Source organism: Lepidochelys kempii, chromosome 2 (assembly GCF_965140265.1).
Source record: "Lepidochelys kempii isolate rLepKem1 chromosome 2, rLepKem1.hap2, whole genome shotgun sequence".
NCBI lineage: Eukaryota > Metazoa > Chordata > Testudines > Cheloniidae > Lepidochelys > Lepidochelys kempii.
In genome coordinates, this window is record NC_133257.1 from 26,027,092 (window position 1) to 26,052,138 (window position 25,047).

The following is a 25,047-nucleotide window of genomic DNA, read 5'->3' on the forward strand; positions in this document are numbered from 1 at the left end:
GTTGCCTCGTTCTTTTGGCACATTTTAGATTACAATTCTTAGTGATAGTACGAAAGTGTGATCTATGAAATCTTTATGCAGATCATTTCTAATTTTACCTATCTACATAAATGTATTTCTCTATGTAACAAACTATCAGTTACAAGTTATTTTTCTCCCAATCTAATTAGTGGCTGATAAGTATTCACTGCAATCAACTCACCCTATGAGTCCTTTGTCAACAGGGATGTCTACACTGCAGTTAAAAACCTGCGGCTGCTGGCTGGCCCATGCCAGCTGGCTCCAGCTCACAAGGCTTAGGCTAACAGGCCATTTAATTACGAGGTAGGCTGGCTGCAGCCCAAACTCTTGGATCCTCCCAGCTTGCAGGGTCCCAGAGTAGGGCTGCAGGCTGAGCCCAAACATCTACACCACAATTAAACAGCCTCTTAGCCCAAGCCCCATGAGCCTGAGTCAGCTGGCATGGGCCAGCCACAGGTGTTTAATTGCAGTGTAGACATACCCTTAGTGTGTGGTTGCTTTTCAAATGTAGACTGTATGATGTACGTAAGTGCATTTCTGTCTGTGTGCTGTACTGAAAGCTATGTACTTTAAGAGCTCCTCTTGCACAGCCTAGGTGTTTACTAATCTTACGTAGTTTGAAGACTGCAAACTGACTGTTGCATTAGATTTCTAAAGCTGGAAAGAAAACTCATTTAAGATGTCAAATTGCAAATGGGCACATCTTTGTTGCACTCTAGGGCCTCGTGTGTTTGGTTTTTTTATATACACAAATTCTCCCCTGCCTCATTTTCTTTCTTTTGCAAATTCATAAATGTTGGGGATTTTTAAGATTAGAAGGGAGCATTAGATCATCTTGTGTGACCTCCTGAATAACACAGGCCATAGAATTTCTCCAAATTACACCTGAACTGATTCCAATAACTTGTATTCAACAAAAACGTATCTTCAGAAAGGCAGTCTTGATTTGAAGGTGTCAAACTATGGAGAATCCACCTCTTCTCTTGGTAGTTTGTTCTAATAGTTAACTACCCTCACTGTTAAACATTGTGTCTAATTTCTCATTTGAACTTGTCGGGCTTCAACTGCCAGTCATTAGTTCTTGTTCTGCCTTTCTTTGCTAGATTAAAGAGCCCTTTAGTTCCTGGTATTTTTCTCCCCAAGAGGGTACTTATACAGTGTAATCAAGTCATAACTCAATCTCCTTTTTGATAACCCTAAATATATAGAAATCCGTAAGTCTCTCAGTGTAAGGCCTTTTTTTCCTTAGCCCTGAATCATTTTTGTGATTCTTCTCTGCAAAGGCTGATCCAAAGCTGGCCAAATCCAGCAGAAGCATTTTCACTGGCTTAAACGGGCTCTGGATCACTCAGATCTAAAATCTGCCAACTCTTCATCCTTTGATTAGTGCTTCACCCCTGAAAGTGCTATAGTCCTATGGATTTCAACTGGACAACTTTGAATAAAGTGCTGCTCAATGGGAATCTGAGTGGCAGAATAAGATTGTTATTGCTTGATTCCCCTCTCAGTTAGGGTGGTGAAAACTGGAAGTAACTCCACTGAAGTCTGGAATAACATGATGCAAATGAGATATGAGTCAGACCCACAGAGTATAGATAAACAAAATCAATATCCATAGCTATAAGAGTGTGCACAAAATTGACTTGAGTTGGCTCTTACAGTGGAAAATTATTTTCCCCTTAGGTTTAAAAATGATCAGCATGTACTATAGGCTGAGGTCCCATCAAAGGTCACATTTTCAGCTTGACAGGTGGGAGGCTGCAGCTTACAAGCCCTAAAAGAGAAATGGCAGTGCTAGATCTAACTGATGCCATTGTGGGGGGAGGGGAGAAGGGCTGATTCTGAAGTCTGAAGTTTTCTGTAGTGCTTAAACTATGACCATGCTGCTTTTAATTTACCATTTTATTAATGTTAATTAATAACATCATGAATATTAACATGAAACCTCTGTTTCATTTTTAATAAAAAAGGAAGGTAAAACTAATGCAGGGGCATGGGGAAAAAGCACTATTGAAAACTGCGGAGATAAGGGTCTGGAACAGAAGAGTGGAGTTTCAGGAAACAATAATACAACCTGGATTTATCCAGTGTTGGTGCATGAAAGCATGTTTCTAATAGGGTTCAGTTTTGCTTTCCTTTTAAAGTGCTAATGATGGGAAAATCTAGTGCTTTAAAATGGAGGTTCTCAAACTGTGCTCCATGGGGACTAAGGATGGCCCACAGAGATTTTGATAATGGTCTGCAGAAAGCTGTGTGGTCACATGGTGTGAGTCTTCTTGATTTCCAGACATTCAACAGTAAAAGGAACTAAAAAAAAATCGAACATGTTCCTAATATTACTTTTCTGTGTAAGCCTTTGCTGTAATTGCCACATGTGTATTGGACAATGATGAAAGGGGAGGAGTAGGTGGTCTGTACAATCCCACATGAGTGAAAAAAGAGTCTCTAAGATAACATTTCTCTTAAGATGTGGTCCACACTATGAAAACTTGGGTGGGGGGAACAGCTCTAAAAGATTTGGCTTTTTTTTTTTTTTTTTAATTACCAGTTAGCAAAAATCGGAGGGAGGAGGTTAATGACCTAGAAGAATGTTTTGAACAAATGGCCAGAATGACTAATGCCAAATTACAGCAAGTGAAAAAATATTTAGTTCTGACTTCTGACCTTGGATCTGGGTACAGGGTTCCCAGAGCAGAATTTGACCCTTAGTCTTGTGACTCTTTGATTGTGTTTTGCAATCGAAGGGGATTAATGAATAACTACATATGCACTCACAGTGGGAGCAGGTGTACGTCTCCCACTTAATTAAATGGGGATCTAGTTTAAATTCACATCTGTTGCAGAGGTTTTCCCTCTCTTTTTTTGGATACTTACCTAAATCTATTTCCAGACGAAACCTCATAACCTCTTTTGGTTTAGAAATCTGGCTAGAATTCTCAAAAGAACAGGTTTTCTGTTGTGGTTTCCAGTACTTCCCAATGCTGGCTGGATTGGATATTCCAAGAAAGCTGTGAGGTTTTTTTGTAGTATTTAAATATTTCTCCTTCTGGCAGAAAATAGGGCTTTTTTTTTTTTTTTTAAAAGACTCTTTTAGAAACTCCAGAAAAGGTTTTGTTTTGAGTTTTGTTCAAAGGGTTGAATCAGTTCTAATACTATCCAAATTGTCTTGCCCATTCCTATTCTTTTCTACATATTCACTGTATACTTTTATATATGGATGTGTGTTTACTCTTTTTGCCAGTAGGTACGCTCTAATGTGATTCTTTACAATTAATAAAGAAATGGGAGATGTAATGCATAATTAGTGGCTGCCTACTGAGCAACATTAGATTAACAAGGAATTGAGGAACAATGTGTCTGGCTGATGCCAGATAAAATCAAAGGTGTTGACAGATTCACTTTACCTGTCACAAATAGAAAAGACCTTGAAGGTTGTTTATTTGATATGGGTACCATAAATCTACCGGATACATACAATCAAGCAGTAGTGCTGGATTTCATTGCTTGAAAAATATGATATGCAGTGTAATAGAAGTCCATTATTACATGTCTTTGGTGCTTAAATATATTTAATTTTGTATAGCCAGGAAGTAGCTTGGCAAATATATATACACCAGATAATGTAGATTTATAGACTGTCTGCTAAAGGTATAAATTTATCCTTAATTTGCTTTGTGGGTCCTGCTCGGTCCTTCCTGAGAGCACTAAAATGGTTGTCTCACATTTTACAGCACATTTGAAAAGCAGTGTAATATGATTTGCACCTGAATTTATATTTCAGATGGGAATTCAAGTTATTACTATTTCCTCCTATTAAAAACATCAGGTCCTGAATATGTTCAACTAAAAAACAGGACTGGCTGATAGTCTTTACCCAAGACTTGTAAGGAATCAATATAGTTCCCATCAGTACAGTAAATTACTTACTGAACCACTTCCAGTAATCATGATGTACAATTTCTCATTAACCCCGTCCTTCGTTGCACAGAATTGTGTTATTGACTTAGAATGATGTTCTCTTGGAATCATCTATGGCTCTTAAGTCAAAGAGCAATTAATTCAAAATGTGATTAAAATAAGATACAGTACAGGTTTACAGGTGCCTTTTTGGAAAGCAGTCTCTTAGGTCAGCTCCTGGAAGAGGAATCACTGACTCTCCAGATTGAGGGTAGCGGCCGAAAAGCAGGACTGCCTACTTCTGGAGAAGAGTCTTTGCCACTAATGTCAATTTTGAAAGATAAGTAGGTATCTTCTCCATTTGTGAGCTACCTGGCAAGGAGATAATTTCTTATTAGGGAAAAAATAATAATACATTCCTGCTTTTGAATCCTGATTATAAAATATTTTTTTTAGTGATTCTGTAAAAGAAACATTATGAGGTCCGATTCTGTGTTCAGTAACTTTGGATAAAATTGATCCAGTTTTTAAAATTTTTTTTTTCCACTGGTACTTTTGCGAATTCTTTTTAGGATCTGTAAGTCAAGCTGTGTTCTTTCTGCCTCTTCAGTTATAACTAATTTGAAATTATTTTGCTTTCAGAATTTAGAGGGCTGTTTTGTTGATATTTGGGTAGAATGGAATTTAGCTCAATAGGGTGTGTGTGACACTTCATGAGCAAACAGAGAGACAAGACAAGGACCCTGGCCACTTATAATTTAAGGGCCAGATTCTGATATAATTTGCACTGTGGAGTACCTTACTCCACAAGTAGTCAGTGGAATCATTTCTGGGATAATCTTACTCACACAGAGTAGCACTTTATCCCAATGTGACCAAAGGGTCCAATTTTTGAGACAGGTAGCATCCTGAATTCCTACAGACTGAATGTGAGTCAAGGACATGCTAAACCTTGCAGGATTAGACCCTAAATAAGAACAAGAATAGAGAAAAATGATGGATCATTATATCTGGAACATATGAGGATTATGAGAGAGACAACACTAACACAAGAGAGGAAAGGACTGTGGACTTGATAATTTTTGTTAATGAATTTGACAGGTTCATTATTGGTTACTTAGTAGAGCTGGTCAAAAACCTAGAAAAACAAATTCACAAAATTTTCATTTTCTTTCTGGGTTTTTAATTTTGAAAAACTTTGGCAAAAATTAAAAAATCAACTTGCTCTATGACTTAGTTTTCTTTTAATTCATGTTTATATTCTCTTTGGGTGCTGGAGGTGGTATTAGAAGGTCTAATAGAAAAACTTGTGATTTTAAGAAAAGGATTTTGGAGAAACTAGGTCATTCTTCCATAGCCATATTGGCAGTACTAACAAAACCTAAAACTTAGTCTTGTCAGGACATTAAGTAGACATGACTTGAAGACACAAGATCCAGATTAAGTAAGCAAATTCCCTTCTTTACATATAATTTATTGATTATAATTGCAAGTTAACCAGCAAGTAGGAGTCAGTGTAGTGCTGTGAAAAGTTTAACAAGGTGCTTGAACCCTCAGCCAAGTCCAACGCACATACTGTTAAAAGTCAAAACGTCATTCCCTCCCTGATGAGATTTTATGTAGCTATGTTATTTCTTGAATAACATGATATACAAGCCATTCCTTCTCCTCAAGCTTGCCTGATCCTACACTTTTCTCCAAAGAGCTACTCCCAATTGCTTGAGGAGTCCAATGAGCCACACCTGTCATTATGACCCCATCAGTAACTACCTTATACAACTCCTTGCAGGGGTACTATGACGGGGACAGTAGAAGCATCTTGTTGCACAGCTCTATCAAAACAATTTTCTCTCAATCAGACACATGGAACATTCCCTGGGTGTACTAGTCTCATCCCCAAAATCTATTAATTCTTTACTCTATCCCCCCTTCTTTGCCCTTCCCCCCAATTCATTTATCCATCAACTTCAACCACTGATCCATTAGAACCCTTTGCTTTCCCATCCCCAGCACTTCATGGAGTCTCATTTAGGTGGTTTCCTATCTGGAAACTGCTCCTCACATCAGCCGGTAGCGACAGGTGGTATCTTGCAGCTTCTGCTGGAAAGAGTGACGGTAGCTTGATTATCTATAGGGCATTGGGGTGGTTTGGTGAAGCAGGTCTCCACTGATTCACTGGTGATATTCCATAGCTCAAGTGCAGTTGCCATGGTCAATACTAAAGCAAGTGCAACTTGCAGCTTGCTAGCTGCCTGCACAAGCAGCAGCAGTTCACTCCCAGCCTCAGATAGGGCTGAAGCTATCAACAGTACAGGCAGCATTAGTGTTTGAGGTAGGCCTATGAAACAATTTCCTCCTTCTTTCCCCATAGGTGACCATTTCCTGTCCATTGTCGTCATACCACTGAGTCCAGGCCAGGACCCAAGAACTGGGGAGAAGGATTAATAAAATGGTTCTTTTGATTGTGCCCCTAAGTTAACCGACTCACTTTACATAAAAAGCATGTTGGCTTTTTTTAATTCTCCTTTCTCAGCTTCCTGCTGCAGAAGTGGATTCGGAGGCTTATTCCTTACAATTTGTTTACCAGTCTTTACATCAGGTTGGAGGGCTGTTTTTAAGGCTATCTTGGCAAGGAAAACTAGGAACTTACCTTAAATGAAAGCTCATGCAGCCCAAAGGCTGCTCTATGATGTGAGCCACCTCCAAGTAATCCATGCTGGCACAAGAGGCTTGTTCTTATCTGCTGAGTTGAGAAAGAGCTAACGCTAGCCCACACGGGCAGAGTGAAAGGCTATGATTGGATTCTTTAAGTAGAACCAGATTTGCAAACATGTTTTTGAAACTAATGAGGTAAGTCTGGGCACAGTTTGTGTAACATTTGCTCTGCACAAAAACTAGGAAGCACATTACTATCAATTAAGCAGGAATATTCATCATATCATGTCAACAATCACTTTTCAAATTATGTGGTACAGTTTGTGAATTTAAACTAATTTGTCACCTGGATAATTTAGGCAGCTTAGTGTATCCTGTGCCACAGAGTTACTGAGCTGGAGGCAGTAGATCGTTCACACATCTCAGTCAGTGGGAATTCTGCCTGTATTAGGACTGCAGAATTCTACAAGGAGTTGCAACTGAGTATGTCCAGACAGCCTACTTAGGTCTTTTCCTTCTTATGAGTTAGCTGCTGTGCCCCCTCAATCCGTGTACTGAATATTAGGTACTGATCTACATATGTACATTGTGTATTGAATGCAGGAGATAAAATAATCTTCCCTGCCCAGAATTCAAATCATGTCACTCCCTTCCACCGGCTTCGTCTTACCTTATTCATAAAATCTGAGCTTTTCGTAGTCTTTATGAAGGCCTTACACAAATGTGCCCTGCCATTCATGTCTGCTCTCATTTCTTACCGCTTCCCTCTCAATTCTCTCCACTCAGCTGATAAATCACTCCTTATTTCTCTCTTTATTTCCTTTTCTAATTCACCTTCAGGCCTTCTTCCATGCTACCTTGTATATGCACCTAGAATAATCTCCCTTTGCCAAATTTCAAACTTCATATAGGTAAAAACCCAGAAAATTGGCAGGAGCAATAATATAAATAATAGACTAATAATACAAAGTAGCATCAAATACTTGCTTAGAAAAATAACTGTAAATTACCACCACAATAAAAAGAAGTTTTTAATAACATGCTGTCACCCAAAATGGGAATTAGCTGCTCCTCCCCCGGTTGCAAAATCCAGCTTCACTCCTGGTTTCCTACCTTTGCCTCTTCCGGCTTGTGATGTTCCTTTGCTTCAGTGCTGTGACAACTGCACTCCTTTGCACTCGCGAACAACAGCTCCTCATCTGGCTCATTCTCCTAAATCATTTTAGGAAAAAATGCTGTCACTAATCCATTATTGAAATAGAAAATAAAGTAAAAGGAGGTGATCTAAATTAATTCTACCCTCTAGTCTCTAGGTCTGCTCTTTGTGAAGGATGTAAGCTACTTAGGGAAGAGATCATTCCCTTTGTTTTGTTCATCATACCAGTCCAAGTACACTGTTGGCTGAGGTAGGAAACATACTCAAATGACAGGGTGGATTTGATTTAAATCAAATTGATTTTAAATCATGATTTAAATCACTAGTCAGGAAGACTCAATTTAATCATGCATTTCTACATAAAAGTGCATTCTTGTCGGTTGTTATAACCTTAATACAGTGGTTCCCAAACTTGTTCCGCCGCTTGTGCAGGGAAAGTCCCTGGCGGGCCGGGCCGGTTTGTTTACCTGCCGCATACGGAGGTTCAGCCGATCGCGGCTCCGGGCCGAGGGATGTACTGGCCGCCTCTTCCAGCAGCTCCCATTGGCCTGGAGCAGCGAACCGCGGCCACTGGGAGCCACGATTGGCCGAACCTGCGGATGCAGCAGGTAAATAAACCAGTGCAGCCCACCAGGGGCTTTCCCTGCACAAGCAGTGGAACAAGTTGGGAAACCACTGCCTTAATACATATTCTTTGCAACTCAGAGATCGATGTAGGTTTCATTTTTAGAAGGTACACACTATCCATTTTTAAAGTGATTTATTTTGAAAACTTTTCAGATTAGTTTTACAGCTAGATCAGAAAATGAATGATTGTGTGGTTATTTCATTTACCAAAGGTAATTGAAGCAAATATTTATGAAGTCAGTGGGAGGTGAACTATCTCCAGTTCAACAGGTTAATCATTAATATTTGGAGGATTTTCTTGCCATGCTGTATTAGGAGGAGAACATCACCAATAAACTGTTTTATTTAACTAAAACAACAACGTTCTGTATTCTGGATTTTTTTCTTCAACAGCAAACATATAGTATTTTAACAAAACAAACATATGAATTTTTGAATTTAATTAAACATTCAAGTTTTTAAAAATCAGGTTTGTTTTTGTTAAAATTGTTTTTAACTAAAATACTTAAATGAACTTTTTTGAAAAAAAAAAATTAAATCGACTATGTCAGCCAGGTCAACATGAAAAACTTAAAATATTGGCTTCTGCAGCTAACTCAGTCATCTTCACCTTCATTTTCCTGTTTGTTCATAATCTGGAAAAGAAAAAGAAGCTTTCCTGCTTTTTCAGGTCCCAAACGATTTCTCAATTTGGAATGAAGTAGTCCACAGGAAGAAAATATTCTTTCTACACCGGCAGAAGAAGCTACTGCTGTTAAAAGTGAGATTATCACTTCAACAGTCTCTGAATCCAAGTACTTAAGTGACTTCCACCAGTTCACTGGTGTGACTTTCTTTAAAACATCATCAGCAAACATATATTTCTCAAATGGTTCACCTTAGCTCTGAAGTTTATTATAGTTGGCATTATGGAGGGATGATTGCTGGTTGTCCATGTCATAGCCAACTCCTCTTCTTCAGCAGTTAAGGTTTGACCCTGGTACTGAGTATTGAGAATATTTGCAAGAAAATGATCTGGAAAAAGTGCTTGTCCCATTCATTTTTTTTTAATGCTTGTAATTTAACTCTGTCATTGCATATTTCTCTTTTTAAGATCTTACTCAGTTCCTTCCAAATTTCAACAGCATCAGCAATAAACGGCTATTTCCCTGCATTTTGTTCAAGGCTATGGAAATAGGCTTCAGGGTACTCAGCATGTGTTCAGCATTTCTCTTAAGCCCAATGTTGAGAACTTTGGCTGTGACAGTGCCATCTATTTTTTCACGATTTTGTTCACAAACTGTCATCAGATTAGGCCAGTTCTTGATACAGTGCTCAAAACAGTCCACTACTGAGTTCCATCGCACGACTTGTGGGAGAGTTAGCTTGGTTCCTCCCACTTTTTTCAGAGCAGCTCCTGCAAAGTGGTTGTTACAGAAGTATTTTGCAATTTCAACAACATTAGCCTTTATTTCTGGAACACTGAAGTCTTTGGCTAGGAGGTGCATCAAATGAGCACTGCAACCGTATGTTGTTAGCTTGGGACTTTCTTCTCGCTCTTCTAAATATGTAACTTCTTCTCATCTTGGATACATTTGCAGCATTGTCTGTGGCCAAGCTGAGAACTAGACATTTGAATTTTTTTTTCACAGTTTGTTATAGCTTTTACTGCTACTTCTTGTAAGTATTCTGCTGTGTGTGCATTTCCTGATGTATCAATTGTTTCTGTAAGGAAGATATTCCCTTCTTCTGTTGTCACACAAACACATACAACAGGATCATTGTGGACATTGCTCCACCCATCAAGGCTCAGGTTAACAATCTCACCCTCTAGACCTTTTGCACACTGCTCAATTTCTCTTTCATACACTTTATCCAGCAATTTGCCTGTGACATCTGCTCTGTTGAGTGGACTGTATCCTGGTCTTAATGACTGAACCATGTTAATGAAGCGTGGGTTCTCAATCATACAGAAAGGAGAGTTTGTTACATAAACAAGCCGGGCAACTTTTTAATCAATTACCTCTTTTTGTAATCTGCTGGTTCTTATCACAAATTTATCTTCGTTTTTTTCCTGGATGATGGAGTTGGTTTTTTTTCTTTTACTGTAGGTGATATTCTGTGGCTATGTGACTGAAACATGATCATTGGCAGATCATAGAATCATAGAATATCAGGGTTGGAAGGGACCCCAGAAGGTCATCTAGTCCAACCCCCTGCTCGAAGCAGGACCAATTCCCAGTTAAATCATCCCAGCCAGGGCTTTGTCAAGCCTGACCTTAAAAACCTCTAAGGAAGGAGATTCTACCACCTCCCTAGGTAACGCATTCCAGTGTTTCACCACCCTCTTAGTGAAAAAGATTTTCCTAATATCCAATCTAAACCTCCCCCACTGCAACTTGAGACCATTACTCCTCGTTCTGTCATCTGCTACCATTGAGAACAGTCTAGAGCCATCCTCTTTGGAACCCCCTTTCAGGTAGTTGAAAGCAGCTATCAAATCCCCCCTCATTCTTCTCTTCTGCAGGCTAAACAATCCCAGCTCCCTCAGCCTCTCTTCATAACTCATGTGTTCCAGACCCCTAATCATTTTTGTTGCCCTTCGCTGGACTCTCTCCAATTTATCCACATCCTTCTTGAAGTGTGGGGCCCAAAACTGGACACAGTACTCCAGATGAGGCCTCACCAATGTCGAATAGAGGGGAATGATCACGTCCCTCGATCTGCTCGCTATGCCCCTACTTATACATCCCAAAATGCCATTGGCCTTCTTGGCAACAAGGGCACACTCCTGACTCCTATCCAGCTTCTCGTCCACTGTCACCCCTAGGTCCTTTTCCACAGAACTGCTGCCTAGCCATTCGGTCCCTAGTCTGTAGCTGTGCATTGGGTTCTTCCGTCCTAAGTGCAGGACCCTGCACTTATCCTTATTGAACCTCATCAGATTTCTTTTGGTCCAATCCTCCAATTTGTCTAGGTCCTTCTGTATCCTATCCCTCCCCTCCAGCGTATCTACCACTCCTCCCAGTTTAGTATCATCCGCAAATTTGCTGAGAGTGCAATCCACACCATCCTCCAGATCATTTATGAAGATATTGAACAAAACCGGCCCCAGGACCGACCCTAGGGGCACTCCACTTGATACCGGCTGCCAACTAGACATGGAGCCATTGATCACTACCCGTTGAGCCCGACAATCTAGCCAGCTTTCTACCCACCTTGTAGTGCATTCATCCAGCCCATACTTCCTTAACTTGCTGACAAGAATACTGTGGGAGACCGTGTCAAAAGCTTTGCTAAAGTCAAGAAACAATACATCCACTGCTTTCCCTTCATCCACAGAACCAGTAATCTCATCATAAAAGGCGATTAGATTAGTCAGGCATGACCTTCCCTTGGTGAATCCATGCTGGCTGTTCCTGATCACTTTCCTCTCATGCAAGTGCTTCAGGATTGATTCTTTGAGGACCTGCTCCATGATTTTTCCAGGGACTGAGGTGAGGCTGACTGGCCTGTAGTTCCCTGGATCCTCCTTCTTCCCTTTTTTAAAGATTGGCACTACATTAGCCTTTTTCCAGTCATCCAGGACTTCCCTGGTTCGCCACGAGTTTTCAAAGATAATGGCCAATGGCTCTGCAATCACAGCCGCCAATTCCTTCAGCACTCTCGGATGCAACTCGTCCGGCCCCATGGACTTGTGCACGTCCAGCTTTTCTAAATAGTCCCTAACCACCTCTATCTCCACAGAGGGCTGGCCATCTCTTCCCCATTTTGTGATGCCCAGCGCAGCAGTCTGGGAGCTGACCTTGTTCGTGAAAACAAAGGCAAAAAAAGCATTGAGTACATTAGCTTTTTCCACATCCTCTGTCACTAGGTTGCCTCCCTCATTCAGTAAGGGGCCCACACTTTCCTTGGCTTTCTTCTTGTTGCCAACATACCTGAAGAAACCCTTCTTGTTACTCTTGACATCTCTGGCTAGCTGCAGCTCCAGGTGCGATTTGGCCCTCCTGATATCATTCCTACATGCCCGAGCAATATTTTTATACTCTTCCCTGGTCATATGTCCAACCTTCCACTTCTTGTAAGCTTCTTTTTTATGTTTAAGATCCACTAGGATTTCACCATTAAGCCAAGCTGGTCGCCTGCCATATTTACTATTCTTTCGACTCATCGGGATGGTTTGTCCCTGTAACCTCAACAGGGATTCCTTGAAATACAGCCAGCTCTCCTGGACTCCTTTCCCCTTCAAGTTAGTCCCCCAGGGGATCCTGGCCATCCGTTCCCGGAGGGAGTCAAAGTCTGCTTTCCTGAAGTCCAGGGTCCGTATAACTCTTAAACTATAGAAAATGATGGTGATCTTGAAGGTGGATAGTATTCAAAGTCCTGTATGTTGAGGATGGATTCTCCTAAACAAAATAAGTCAATGCAGTTATTTAATTATTATTACCATACTGCTCATTTAGTATTACTCACTGCATTCACTGACACCCGGTACTACTTTAAAGGTGAAATTGTAAAGGGAAGATCTGCCTATTTCAGCTATTTATTTTTTATCAGAACTGCATCTAAAATGATAGTACCATTGAGTAACAACTATATTTTTTGCTCCAACATGAGAATTCAAAAACAGTCCAGAAGGAAGACAGGCAGTCCTTAAGAAAGAAGTATGAAATAAAAATGTTTACTAACCTGAAGATCCTGCATGTTCAGACATGTTCCTTTCATCATCTTCAGCGCAGCTTCCTCCTGAGAAGGAACACTTCTCATGATGTTGTTTCATTCGGGCAACCAGGCCTTGCATTTCTTTGTTGCACTGTTTGCATTTTGCATGCATGCCTGTCTTACCCACAGGTAGAAGAACATCATTAAAATATTCCCAAACTGAGTCTCATTTATGGCCTGCTGCCATTATAGGTTTTCCCTTCTACTGAGAGAATGGTCTGGTAGATCTCAAATCAGTGAAGGCTGCACTCAGAAAGACCTCAAGACTTCTGGAATATGCTGCTCAAACACTTTCACTTTTGTTTCTACTGCCCATCCCTCCCTTCTTACATTTATCTCCAGACTTCTTCTCCTTGTCCAGATCTATTCTGCCCCCAACAATCTTCTATTCATTGAGCTTTTTGAAACTTTGCACTTTTAGAGAGAGGTAAGAGGTTGACTCTGTGTACACAAATTTGCAGAGGGACAATAGGGTTCAGATCTGTTGTTTCTCACCTCTATTCATTTTATTTTATTTATTTAAAAACATTTTTGCTGTTAGCAAGCAATTTATCTCTGGAGACACAAATCCACAGTTTGAGAACTGCAAAACTAAGCATCTCTGATGGTGTCTTCTAGACTGAGCACTGAGTCCGATTGTGTAGATAGAAAGATTAACCTAAATAATCTACACAGAAGCCCCTGGAACCCCATAAAATTGGTTCCTAATCCACGAACTATTGGAGCTCATTTACAAAACTTTTCTTAAACATTAAAGAGAGAATTTTTCTTCATACTATAGAATTAGAATTTATAATCCCTATTCCATGAAGAGATATCTTTGAGCTATAATGTATCTTAATTAAAACTATCTTTTAATAGGTTTTTTCTTCAAAAAGCATTTTATCAAAAAAAATCAGATTTAAATTTTAAAAATCTGACTTTATTTTTTTAAAAAAATCATTGATTTGTATCCACCCTATCAAATGAGAAATAAATAAATGTCCAGAAGAAAGATATTAAAAGCTATAACTGTTAGCCAGGTAGGTAGACAGAGCTGGAGGAGCCACATGGCCTCCTTATGTCCTGACACATTATTATGTACTGTAACTCTCTGCCCAAAGGAGACAGGGATGCTTGCACCTTTTTCATTGAGGACTTTAATTTTTGCTTGCTTTCAATTGCTAGATTGGCATTGCAGACTGCATTCTTAGACTGTTGTACATCCTTTGTAAATTGCTTTGAGATGTCTTGGTATGATAATGTGCTATAACAATTGAAGTCCTTATTACTGTCTCTTTCACTAGGGGAATCTGAAGGCTGGCATTGATCTATAAGACACTAATTTCCATATTTTGGTATTACATTAACCAATAGACTTCCTCTGGTTTATGATTTCACAGAAAGGCTTGCTGGACAAGGGGTTATCATCCTTAGTGCTAAGGAGTGCCACCACAAAACTGGGACAAAATGCATGAATTATTTTCATTCTTTACCTGAGAAAGATATATATATTCCTCTGTCGATTATGCTTATACTGATATATGACAAGTGGAACCCAAAGATGCAGATTTAATAATTAAAAGACAAACTAGTAAGCAAATGAAGCTGAACGTAGAGCGAAGCAAAGGGCTGAGTTTGCTTTGAACAAAAATCATGTGCCAGATTTTCAGGCAATGTAAATCAGTCTAGCCCCAGCGTGACTACTAGCATTGGACTGGAGAGGCAAGGACCCCTTTGGAAAGGAGAGAAGATGGGCTTCAGTGGACTGTGGGGCTCATGGCTGGGCCTAACCACCAGCACTAATACTTCAGGGGCTAAAAGAATCGGGAAAGTTTTTCCTCCCCTTAGATAAAGGGGTTGGAAGCACCGCTGTCGTTGCTTCATGCTGTGATTCTCTGGTGGACCTGGGTGCCTTAGTGCTTGTCCTACCACCATGTTCTGCCGTCCTGCTATTTGCTGTCTCTTAATTTAACATTTATATTACAGTGGAGTCCAAAAGACCAGATCAGAATCCCATTGTGCTAGGCACTGTAATTGTACCAGACGATTCAGTCCCTGTCTGGAAGTGCTAACAGTCTTATGTGTATGAATTTAGCATGCTCTGCATTATGGGCTATCTCAGACCATGATGTCATAATACACTGGCATGCTAAATGCCAATGTGAAGCATCCTGCCAGCCCAGGATTCAGATCCATAATTCAGTTACATCTGTATTCAGTCTGTTGCAGTTCAAAGGGATCTTGGGAGAGCAGGGGATGGTGAGGCTGTTCAGAAGTATCCAGGGAAATTTTGCTGTCATCCTATAGGCCAGTCTGAGCCTGCTACAAACTATGTTACCTCAACATGTATAAGACGGATAGAACTTGCCAAACTCATTGTCACTGATGTAAAGCTAAGATTCTGAACCTGGATCTCTGGAGTGGAAAGTAATTAACTCACCAAGTCAGGTATCCCTTTTGCATTTTAGGTCTACTATATTATGAATGGTTTCAGAGTAACAGCCGTGTTAGTCTGTATTCGCAAAAAGAAAAGGAGTACTTGTGGCACCTTAGAGACTAACCAATTTATTAGAGCATAAGCTTTCGTGAGCTACAGCTCACTTCATCAGATGCATATCGTGGAAACTGCAGCAGACTTTATATATACACAGAGAATATGAAACAATACCTCCTCCCACCCCACTGTCCTGCTGGTAATAGCTTATCTAAAGTGATCATCAGGTGGGCCATTTCCAGCACAAATCCAGGTAATAATAACACCATCCTGGCCACTATGGATGTAGAAGCCCTCTACACCAACATTCCACACAAAGATGGACTACAAGCCGTCAAGAACACTATCCCCGATAATGTCACGGCTAACCTGGTGGCTGAACTTTGTGACTTTGTCCTTACCCATAACTACTTCACATTTGGGGACAATGTATACCTTCCGATCAGCGGCACCGCTATGGGTACCCGCATGGCCCCACAGTATGCCAACATTTTTATGGCTGATTTAGAACAACGCTTCCTCAGCTCTCGTCCCCTAAAGCCCCTACTCTACTTGCGCTATATTGATGACATCTTCATCATCTGGACCCATGGAAAAGAAGCCCTTGAGGAATTCCACCAGGATTTCAACAATTTCCATCCCACCACCAACCTCAGCCTGGTCCAGTCCACACAAGAGATCCACTTCCTGGACACTACAGTGCTAATAAACAATGGTCACATAAACACCACCCTATACCGGAAACCTACTGACCGCTATTCCTACCTGCATGCCTCCAGCTTTCACCCTGACCACACCACACGATCCATCGTCTACAGCCAAGCTCTGCGATACAACCGCATTTGCTCCAACCCCTCAGACAGAGACAAACACCTACAAGATCTCTGTCAAGCTTTCTTACAACTACAATACCCACCTGCAGAAGTAAAGAAACAGATTGATAGAGCCAGAAGAGTTCCCAGAAGTTACCTACTACAGGACAGGCCTAACAAAGAAAATAACAGAACGCCACTAGCCGTCACCTTCAGCCCCCAACTAAAACCCCTCCAACGCATTATTAAGGATCTACAACCTATCCTAAAGGATGACCCAACACTCTCACAAATCTTGGGAGACAGGCCAGTCCTTGCCTACAGACAGCCCCGCAACCTGAAGCAAATACTCACCAACAACCACATACCACACAACAGAACCACTAACCCAGGAACTTATCCTTGCAACAAAGCCCGTTGCCAATTGTGCCCACATATCTATTCAGGGGACACCATCACAGGGCCTAATAACATCAGCCACACTATCAGAGGCTCGTTCACCTGCACATCCACCAATGTGATATATGCCATCATGTGCCAGCAATGCCCCTCTGCCATGTACATTGGTCAAACTGGACAGTCTCTACGTAAAAGAATAAATGGACACAAATCAGATGTCAAGAATTATAACATTCATAAACCAATCAGAGAACACTTCAATCTCTCTGGTCACGCAATCACAGACATGAAGGTCGCTATCTCAAAACAAAAAAACTTCAAATCCAGACTCCAGCGAGAAACTGCTGAATTGGAATTCATTTGCAAATTGGATACTATTAATTTAGGCTTAAATAGAGACTGGGAGTGGCTAAGTCATTATGCAAGGTAGCCTGTTTCCTCTATTTTTTCCTCCCCCCCCCCCCCCCGATCTTCTGGTTTAACTTGGATTTAAACTTGAAGAGTGGTCAGTTTGGATGAGCTATTACCAGCAGGAGAGTGAGTTTGTGTGTGTATGGGGGTGGGGGGGATGTGAGAAAACCTGGATTTGTGCAGGAAATAGCCCAACTTGATTGTCATGCACATTGTGTAAAGAGTTGTCACTTTGGATGGGCTATCACCAGCAGGAGAGTGAATTTGTGTGGGGGGGTGGAGGGTGAGAAAACCTGGATTTGTGCTGGAAATGGCCCACCTGATGATCACTTCAGATAAGCTATTACCAGCAGGACAGTGGGGTGGGAGGAGGTATTGTTTCATATTCTCTGTGTATATATAAAGTCTGCTGCAGTTTCCACGATATGCATCTGATGAAGTGAGCTGTAGCTCACGAAAGTTTATGCTCTAATAAATTGGTTAGTCTCTAAGGTGCCACAAGTACCTCTTTTCTTTTTATATTATGAATCAGATTGTTTTACAGCTGAGGATTTTAATGCAGCAGAATGAGGTTTATTTGCTAGAATGAGGTTATTACATCAATGGAAATCCTTGGGTTACTTTCTCCTTTTTACTTTTGGATCCAGGCCGTGCATTGCTGAGGCTTACTGACAAGAAGCTTGAACGAATGGGGATTGCCCAGGAGAGCCTACGACAGCACATTTTGCAGCAGGTGCTTCAGCTGAAAGTGAGAGAAGAAGTCCGAAATCTACAATTACTTACACAAGGTAGGAAATAATTTCAGTGTGGGCCTATAAAAAGTGAAGGTAAAGGTCAAACAAAGACATAAAAGGTGATTTGACTTTCCCCTGTAAGATATGATGCATGAAGATCTTATCCACTCCAAATACTTTCCTAGTGGTGAACAAAAGGGAAAACAATGCATAAATAAAAAAGGTATGTTAAGCTGACTGTTGGCATGAAGAGAGTAGTTTGATCTACAGCTTGATGGCATTCTCACTTAAATGCCTACTTACTAAGACAAAAATAACTTGACTGTATAAAAAGAGCAATAATATAAAACTGTCTTTGCAGACATTGAACATTTACATTAATTGTTTACTCTCACCATTGGATAAAAGAGTAATCTCAGTAATCTCTTATGGTTAAGAGCTGTCAATGAGAATTACCTGAGAGGCATCTGAAAAATGTAAAGATCTTGATTCTACTTTCCCATTGGGGTAACTCCACTGATTTTACTAGAATCGTTCCTAATTTATACCAGTGGAAGTCAAAGCAGAATCAGATTTAGTCTGATGATCTTGTGTGTGTGTATGTGTATCTGGGGTGGGGGGGTCATTTAACAACAACAAAAGCCTGTACATCTTTTCCAAATAAGGCTAAAACATTTCATAATAGCTTGCATTATTAGTTCTATTGAGGCATTTGTAGCTGCTGTAATAATATGGAACAGAGAAGACATTGTACTCACAATGTAAAGCAATGGTTTGGCATCTTTTAATATAGCTCTGTAGTTATCCATCCTTGTATAATGAGGTTTGATAATCCAGCCAGATAATTTCCATGATGTTTTGGTTTAATGCCCATTTTGTGTCAATGTATATGAAAAGAAATATGTTAAAATATACTGTGTGCACTGAGGAGCACTATGTATTCCGTATGCAGCATTATGTAGCTGACTAAACTGTTTACACTGTACTGGGAAGAAACTCATTGGTTAGTCCAGTAACTGCCCTTCAACAGGAAGAGCCTCTGGCTCCAAATGAACTGTTCCTCTGGCAGGTTTTGATGTGGTTTCTAATGCTGATGGTCCATAGTTCTAAGGTTCTTCCTGTCATATGCATGCCTCTCCAGCACCCCCACGGACGTGTTGTGGCACTGCTGGTGTGTTGCACTTGGCACCCCAAACAATTACCCGCACCAGATTAGTTCAACCCCTCTCTGCAATATCTTGTTTATTCACTTATTCTACAGAGGGTAACTCACTTGTTTCGCTGCTCACCCTGGGTCCATGTAAGTGTCCTGGTTAGTTTCCTCTCCTGTTCCAGAGGTCTGTACTTTGGGCAATTCCTCTCCTTAAGACAGGAGCCTCCTAGCTCTCCCCCTTGGAGCTGGTGTGCTTTAGGCCAGCTGTAGAGCCTCAGGCAGCTTCTCCTCCTGCTGGCCCATTTACTGATCAATCCTTCCACCCTCAGCCTGGGAGAGTTCAGCAGGCAGAACTTCCCCTGTGCTGTCCTCCTCTTGTTAATTCATGGCCCTGCAGGAGCCTTTCTACAGGCATCTGCCCTGCTACGAAGGAAGGAGGCAGAATTTATGTTGATCCCTTCTTCCAGCTCATTCTTTATTGCCTGGGTGAGAGGAGAGCCTTGCCCCATCTTCTCTGTAAGGCTCCAGGTCCTAGACCCTTAAAGACATAGCAAAAGGATTCCTTCTAAATGTTGCTTCTTTCCAGGACCCCTTTCCTCTGTCTCCATATTTCCTCACCTCTTAAAGGGCCATGCTGTATGACAGGGAGAACTGTGCAGTACGCAATACTGACCTTAAGGAACAGACTACCCTGTCACTCTACCACCTGCAAATATCACCTTACTTTGTCCGAGCTGCTTAAAGCTAGTGTGTGTAGCTGTGATATGAACAATAAACTGGTCTTCAAAATGCCTTACTAAGCCTTGGTCTACACTAGGAGTTGAGGTCAAATTTAGCAGCGTTAAATTGATTTAACCCTGCACCCATCCACACGACGAAGCCCTTTTTTTTTTTACTTAAAGGGTTCTTAAAATCAGTTTCCTTACTCCACCCCCGACAAGGGGATTAGCGCTGAAATCGGCCTTGCCGGGTCAAATTTGGGGTACTGTGGACACAATTAGATGGTATTGGCCTCCGTGAGCTATCCCAGAGTGCTCCATTGTGACCGCTCTGGACAGCACTCTCAACTCAGATGCACTGGCCAGATAGATAGGAAAAGGCCCGCGAACTTTTGAATTTCAATTTCCTGTTTGACCAGTGTGACAGGCTGCAGGTGACCATGCAGAACTCCTCAGCAGAGGTGACCATGCAGAGCTCCTCAGCAGAGGTGATCATGATGGAGTCCCAGAATCGCAAAGGAGCTCCAGCATGGACCGAACTGACCAGTAGCTGTTTGGCGTTGCAAGCTTCCACAGGGCTATTGCCACTCGCTTCTCAAATGTGAGGGCTGCTCTCATCTTGGTATTTTTGCGCCTCAGGCCAGGGGAAAGCAAGTCACAAAGTTCCATGAAAGTGCCCTTACGCATGCGAAAGTTTCGCAGCCACTGGGAATCATCCCAGACCTGCAACACTATGCAGTCCCACCAGTCTGTGCTTGTTTCCCGAGCCCAGAATCTGCGTTCCACCTCATGAACCTGCCCCATTAGCACCATGATGCCCACATTGCCAGGGCCCGTGCTTTGAGAGAAGTCTGTGTCCATGTCCTCATCACTCTCGCCACCGCGCTGACGCCGTCTACTCGCCCGGTATTGCTTTGCCAGGTTCTGGTGCTGCATATACTGCTGGATAATGCATGTGGTGTTTAATGTGCTCCTAATTGCCAAAGTGATCTGAGCGGGCTCCGTGGTATGGCGTCTGCACAGAAAAAAGGCACAGAACGATTGTCTGCCGTTGCTCTGACGGAGGGAGGGGCAACTGACGACATGGCTTACAGGGTTGGCTTACAGGGAATTAAAATCAACAAAGGGGGTGGCTTTGCGAGAAACAGAATGGCCCCCTCAAGGATAGAACTCAAAACCTCAAGGATAGAACTCAAAACTGGGTTTAGCAGGCCGTTGATTTCACAGAGGGAGGGAGGAGAAAATGAATACAAAACAAATCTGGTCTATTTCTTGTTTTGAGCCACTTCATCTATCTTTATACATCTTGCTGGCAGCAGACTGCAGTACGACCGCTAGCCATCGTCATCTCCTGGGTGCTCAGCAGAAGACGGTGCAGTATGACTGCTGGCCATCATCTTCTGCTGGCTGCAATTTAAAAGACAGTGCACTGCTGGTAGGACTGAATCACCATGAGACAAAACTTAAAAGGGAAATGACCTGGCTGAGTCATTCCCATGTTTGCCGAGGTGCCCCTGACCTCATCGAGGTCGGTTAAAAGAGCACCCAGGACTACGTCGATGACAGCTACCAGTTATACTGCTCTGTCTGCTACCAAAAGGCAATAAACTGCTGCTGTGTAGCAATGCAGTACCGCGTCTGCCAGCACCCAGGAGACATACGGTGACGGTTAGCTGAGCGGGCTCCATGCTTGCCGTGGTATGGTGTCTGCACAGGTAACTCTCAAGAAAAAAGGCGCAAAATGATTGTCTGCCCTTGCTTTCGTGGAAGGAGGGAGGGAAGGGGGGCCTGACGATATGTACCCAGAGCCACCTGCGACAGTGTTTTAGCCCCATCAGGCATTGGGATTTCTACCCAGAATTCAAATGGTCGGCGGAGACTGCGGGAAGTGTGGGATAGCTACCCACAGTGCACCGCTCCGGAAGTCGATGGTTGCCTTGGTACTGTGGACACACTCCGCTGACTACATGCACTTAGAGCATTTGTGTGGGGACACACAATCGACTGTATAAATACGCTTTCTACAAAACCAACTTCTATAAATTCGATCTAATTTCGTAGTGTAGACATACCCTAAGGAGATGGTGCCCAAGGTCCTCAAATGTTTAGTGGTCCATCTCTTCCTCAAAAAGTCATCTCTTCACACCATTGCTTGCCAATTTCCACCCCATCTCAACCTGTCCCATTAGAGGGAATGTGATTTGAGAGGTGGTTGGATTTTAAGTTCCAGTTTTAACTCAATACCAAACACGCTGGAAGTTTCCCCCACATGTTTAGGCCCATTGATGGAAGATGAGACTATGCTTGTAAGGACCATTAATGATCCACTGGCTTTCAGTTTTGACTCAGTTAGTTATTATAATCCTGCTGACCTCTCAGTAACTCTTGATTGGCCAAGGGGCATAGCTTTTGGGTATAGCTACACTTCAACTTGGGGGTGCAATTCCCAGCTTGAGGAGACATACTTGTGCTAGCTCTCATCCAGCTCATGCACTGAAAGAGCGTAGCCGTGGCAGTATCAGGGGCAGGGGCAGGCTAGCTTCCCCAAGTACATGCCCATCCAAGACCCCAGACTAGCCCATCCCGTTGCTCACACTGCCATGGCTACCCTCATTTTCAGCATGCTAACTGGATGAGAGTTCGCGTGGGTTTGTCTCCTCAAGCTGGGAATCGCGCTCCCAGCTCAGAGTATAGCCATACCCATAGTGACTAATGGGTGTTGCAGTCTTGTCTGAGACTACTCTCTAGTAGTTCCACTGGGAGCTTGACAGGTCAACTGGTGGTATCAGTCATCAAGGATCAATCAGTAATGATTGACATTTCAAGTGATTTCATGTGGCATCCTCCAAGGTTTTAGCCTGTTGCCCATGTTGTTGCGGAAACACATGTGGCCTTTGGTAAAATCACATATAAACACAGATAGAATATCATGAATCTGCTGCTGATAGATAGATAGTGCAAGTCTCTTGTCCTGGACAGACATCTGAGTAATCTGGTCTCTGCCTTGGGAGCTTAGGTAGACAAAGTATCCCTCTGGATGCCCCCTTATTCTCAACCTAGAAGAGAGTCTTACAGGTGGATAAGAATAATCATTATGAAGAGGTTCCCCCCATTTGTTTTGTGAAAGGAACGTGTTTGGAAGTGGTCAGATTAAGAATCGTGATGTGATTTTTTAGTACACATTTTCCATAGAAAGCCATGTGTCTGTTGGATATTCAGCGAAATTGGTTCACTCTCCCTCCCCCAGCTGCCCAGTTTTCTCAGGCTGTGTCTAAATTTATCCTGCAATAGCTTAGCAACAGCAGTAGATACCTTCATAACCACAAGCCCTATTAAAGTAATGTCCTCTTAGTACTCGTCTACCAGAGATTCTTGTTTGTAGCTGTTCGGGAATTCAGGGCACACCTTCATCCTGATGAGTATTGCATCTATGCTCAGACATCTTCTGCCTTTTAGGGATTTCACCTCCATACCTTAGGTCAGAAGGTGACCATGATTACCCTGTGGTGGCCTCTAAAGTTTGAAGTTATTCTAGGTAATTGGTATGAGAGAAAAAGGTTTCCCTCATTGCACAATTTTGATGCTACTTAAAGGAAGGAAGCAGGACATATAGTCAACAAACCCCTGCCTGAAGTTATTCAGTGCATAGGCTGGCCTCTAAGTAGTCTGATCCTAATCCAAAACAGTTCAGTGAAATCAGTGGAAACGCTCCCATTTACTTCAGTGGACTTTCGATCAGATCCTGATTGAGGTTAGGATCCAGTCAAAGAACAGCGAAGATTAAAAAGATGCATTACATAATATTTATATATAATGTCATTTATTTTAATAAGTGTTTTTCATCTACCTTCCATACAGAAAGTTCATATGTAAATTTTGCTTGACAGATAGCAATTGCACTGTGTACGGCCTTCCTCCACACTTCTGTTGTAGTAACTTACTTACAAACCCATTTCACACTCCGTCATTCAATGCACACTGTCCAGGCTGTGCTGGAGATCTGACAGCAGCAGTATTATGTGATTGTGTAATTGAATGCTATCAGGGTTCCTTCCCCACTCTGAACTCTAGGGTACAGATGTGGGGACCTGCATGAAAGACCCCCTAAACTTATTTTTACCAGCTTAGTTTAAAAACTTTCCCAAGGCACAAACTTCGCCTTGTCCTTGAACGGTATGCTGCCACCACCAAGAGATTTAGACAAAGAACAGGGAAAGGACCACTTGGAGTTCCTATTTCCCCAAAATATCTCTCCAAGCCCTTACACCCCCTTTCCTGGGGAGGCTTGAGAAAAAACAAGATGAGCACAGACCAGCCTTGGATTTTTAACACCCAAAAAAACCCAATCAGATTTTTAAAAAACAGAACTTTATTAGAAGAACAAACAAAGACAAGAGAACAACTCTGTAAGATCAGAATGTAAGATAATCTTACAGGCAGTCAGATTTAAAACATAGAGAATCCCTCTAGGCAAAATCTTAAATTACAAAAAGACACAAAAACAGGAATACACATTTCCTCTAGCACAGCGAATTTCACAAGCCAAAACAAAGGAAACCTAATGCATTTTCTAGCTAGATTACTTACTAACTTTACAGGAGTTGGAGGGCTTGCATCCTTGATCTGTTCCCGGCAAAGGTATCACACAGACAGACAAAAGCCTTTTTCCCCCTCCTCCAGATTTGAAAGTATCTTGTCCCTTCATTGGACATTTTGGGTCAGGTGCCAGCCAGGTTACCAAAGCTTCTTAACCCTTTACAGGTAAAAGGATTTTGCATCTGGCCAGGAGGGATTTTATAGCACTTTATACAGAAAGGTGGTTACCCTTCCCTTTATATCTATGACAAAGGCTGTATCTTGAATTTCAGTGGGACTATTCTTGTGAGTATGGGCTGCCTGATTGGGCCAATTATCAGCAGAAATATTATCCCGGCCTCCACTGAGCTAGAAGGGCTTCCTCACCTGACCGAGCTTTTCTGCAAGAAACCCAGCAAGGTCACGGAACTCATTTGGCAAAATATCTGCAGATGTCTCATGGGGAGAGGCTGGAATCATCATTATTGTATTGTTTCTTCCTAATCCTGATTCATAAGAGCCAAAAAACCATGTCTTACATAACTACACAGTGATGGTGTGAAGCTAATTTTGGATTTTCAATGCTAGTCCAGCTCCTAGCTAGCATAGAGAGAAGATGTCCCATTAGCATTGGCATATCAGACCTATGTGGAATACTGTGATTTTGAACAAAATGTTTTTAGACAGGGATCTGCTAATGGTGCTTGGATT

At 41.8% G+C, this 25,047-nt stretch overlaps 1 protein-coding gene across 2 annotated transcripts in view; it reads left to right on the top strand.

Moving 5' to 3' along the window:
• SAMD12 (sterile alpha motif domain containing 12) overlaps positions 1 to 25,047 on the top strand; it is a 238,050-nt gene that overhangs the window by 118,490 nt on the left and 94,513 nt on the right. For both annotated transcript variants that reach the window (XM_073330273.1, XM_073330274.1), the window contains exon 4: positions 17,803 to 17,943. In XM_073330273.1, the coding sequence (XP_073186374.1) occupies positions 17,803 to 17,943 (141 nt within the window). The remainder of the gene's footprint in view (positions 1 to 17,802; positions 17,944 to 25,047) is intronic.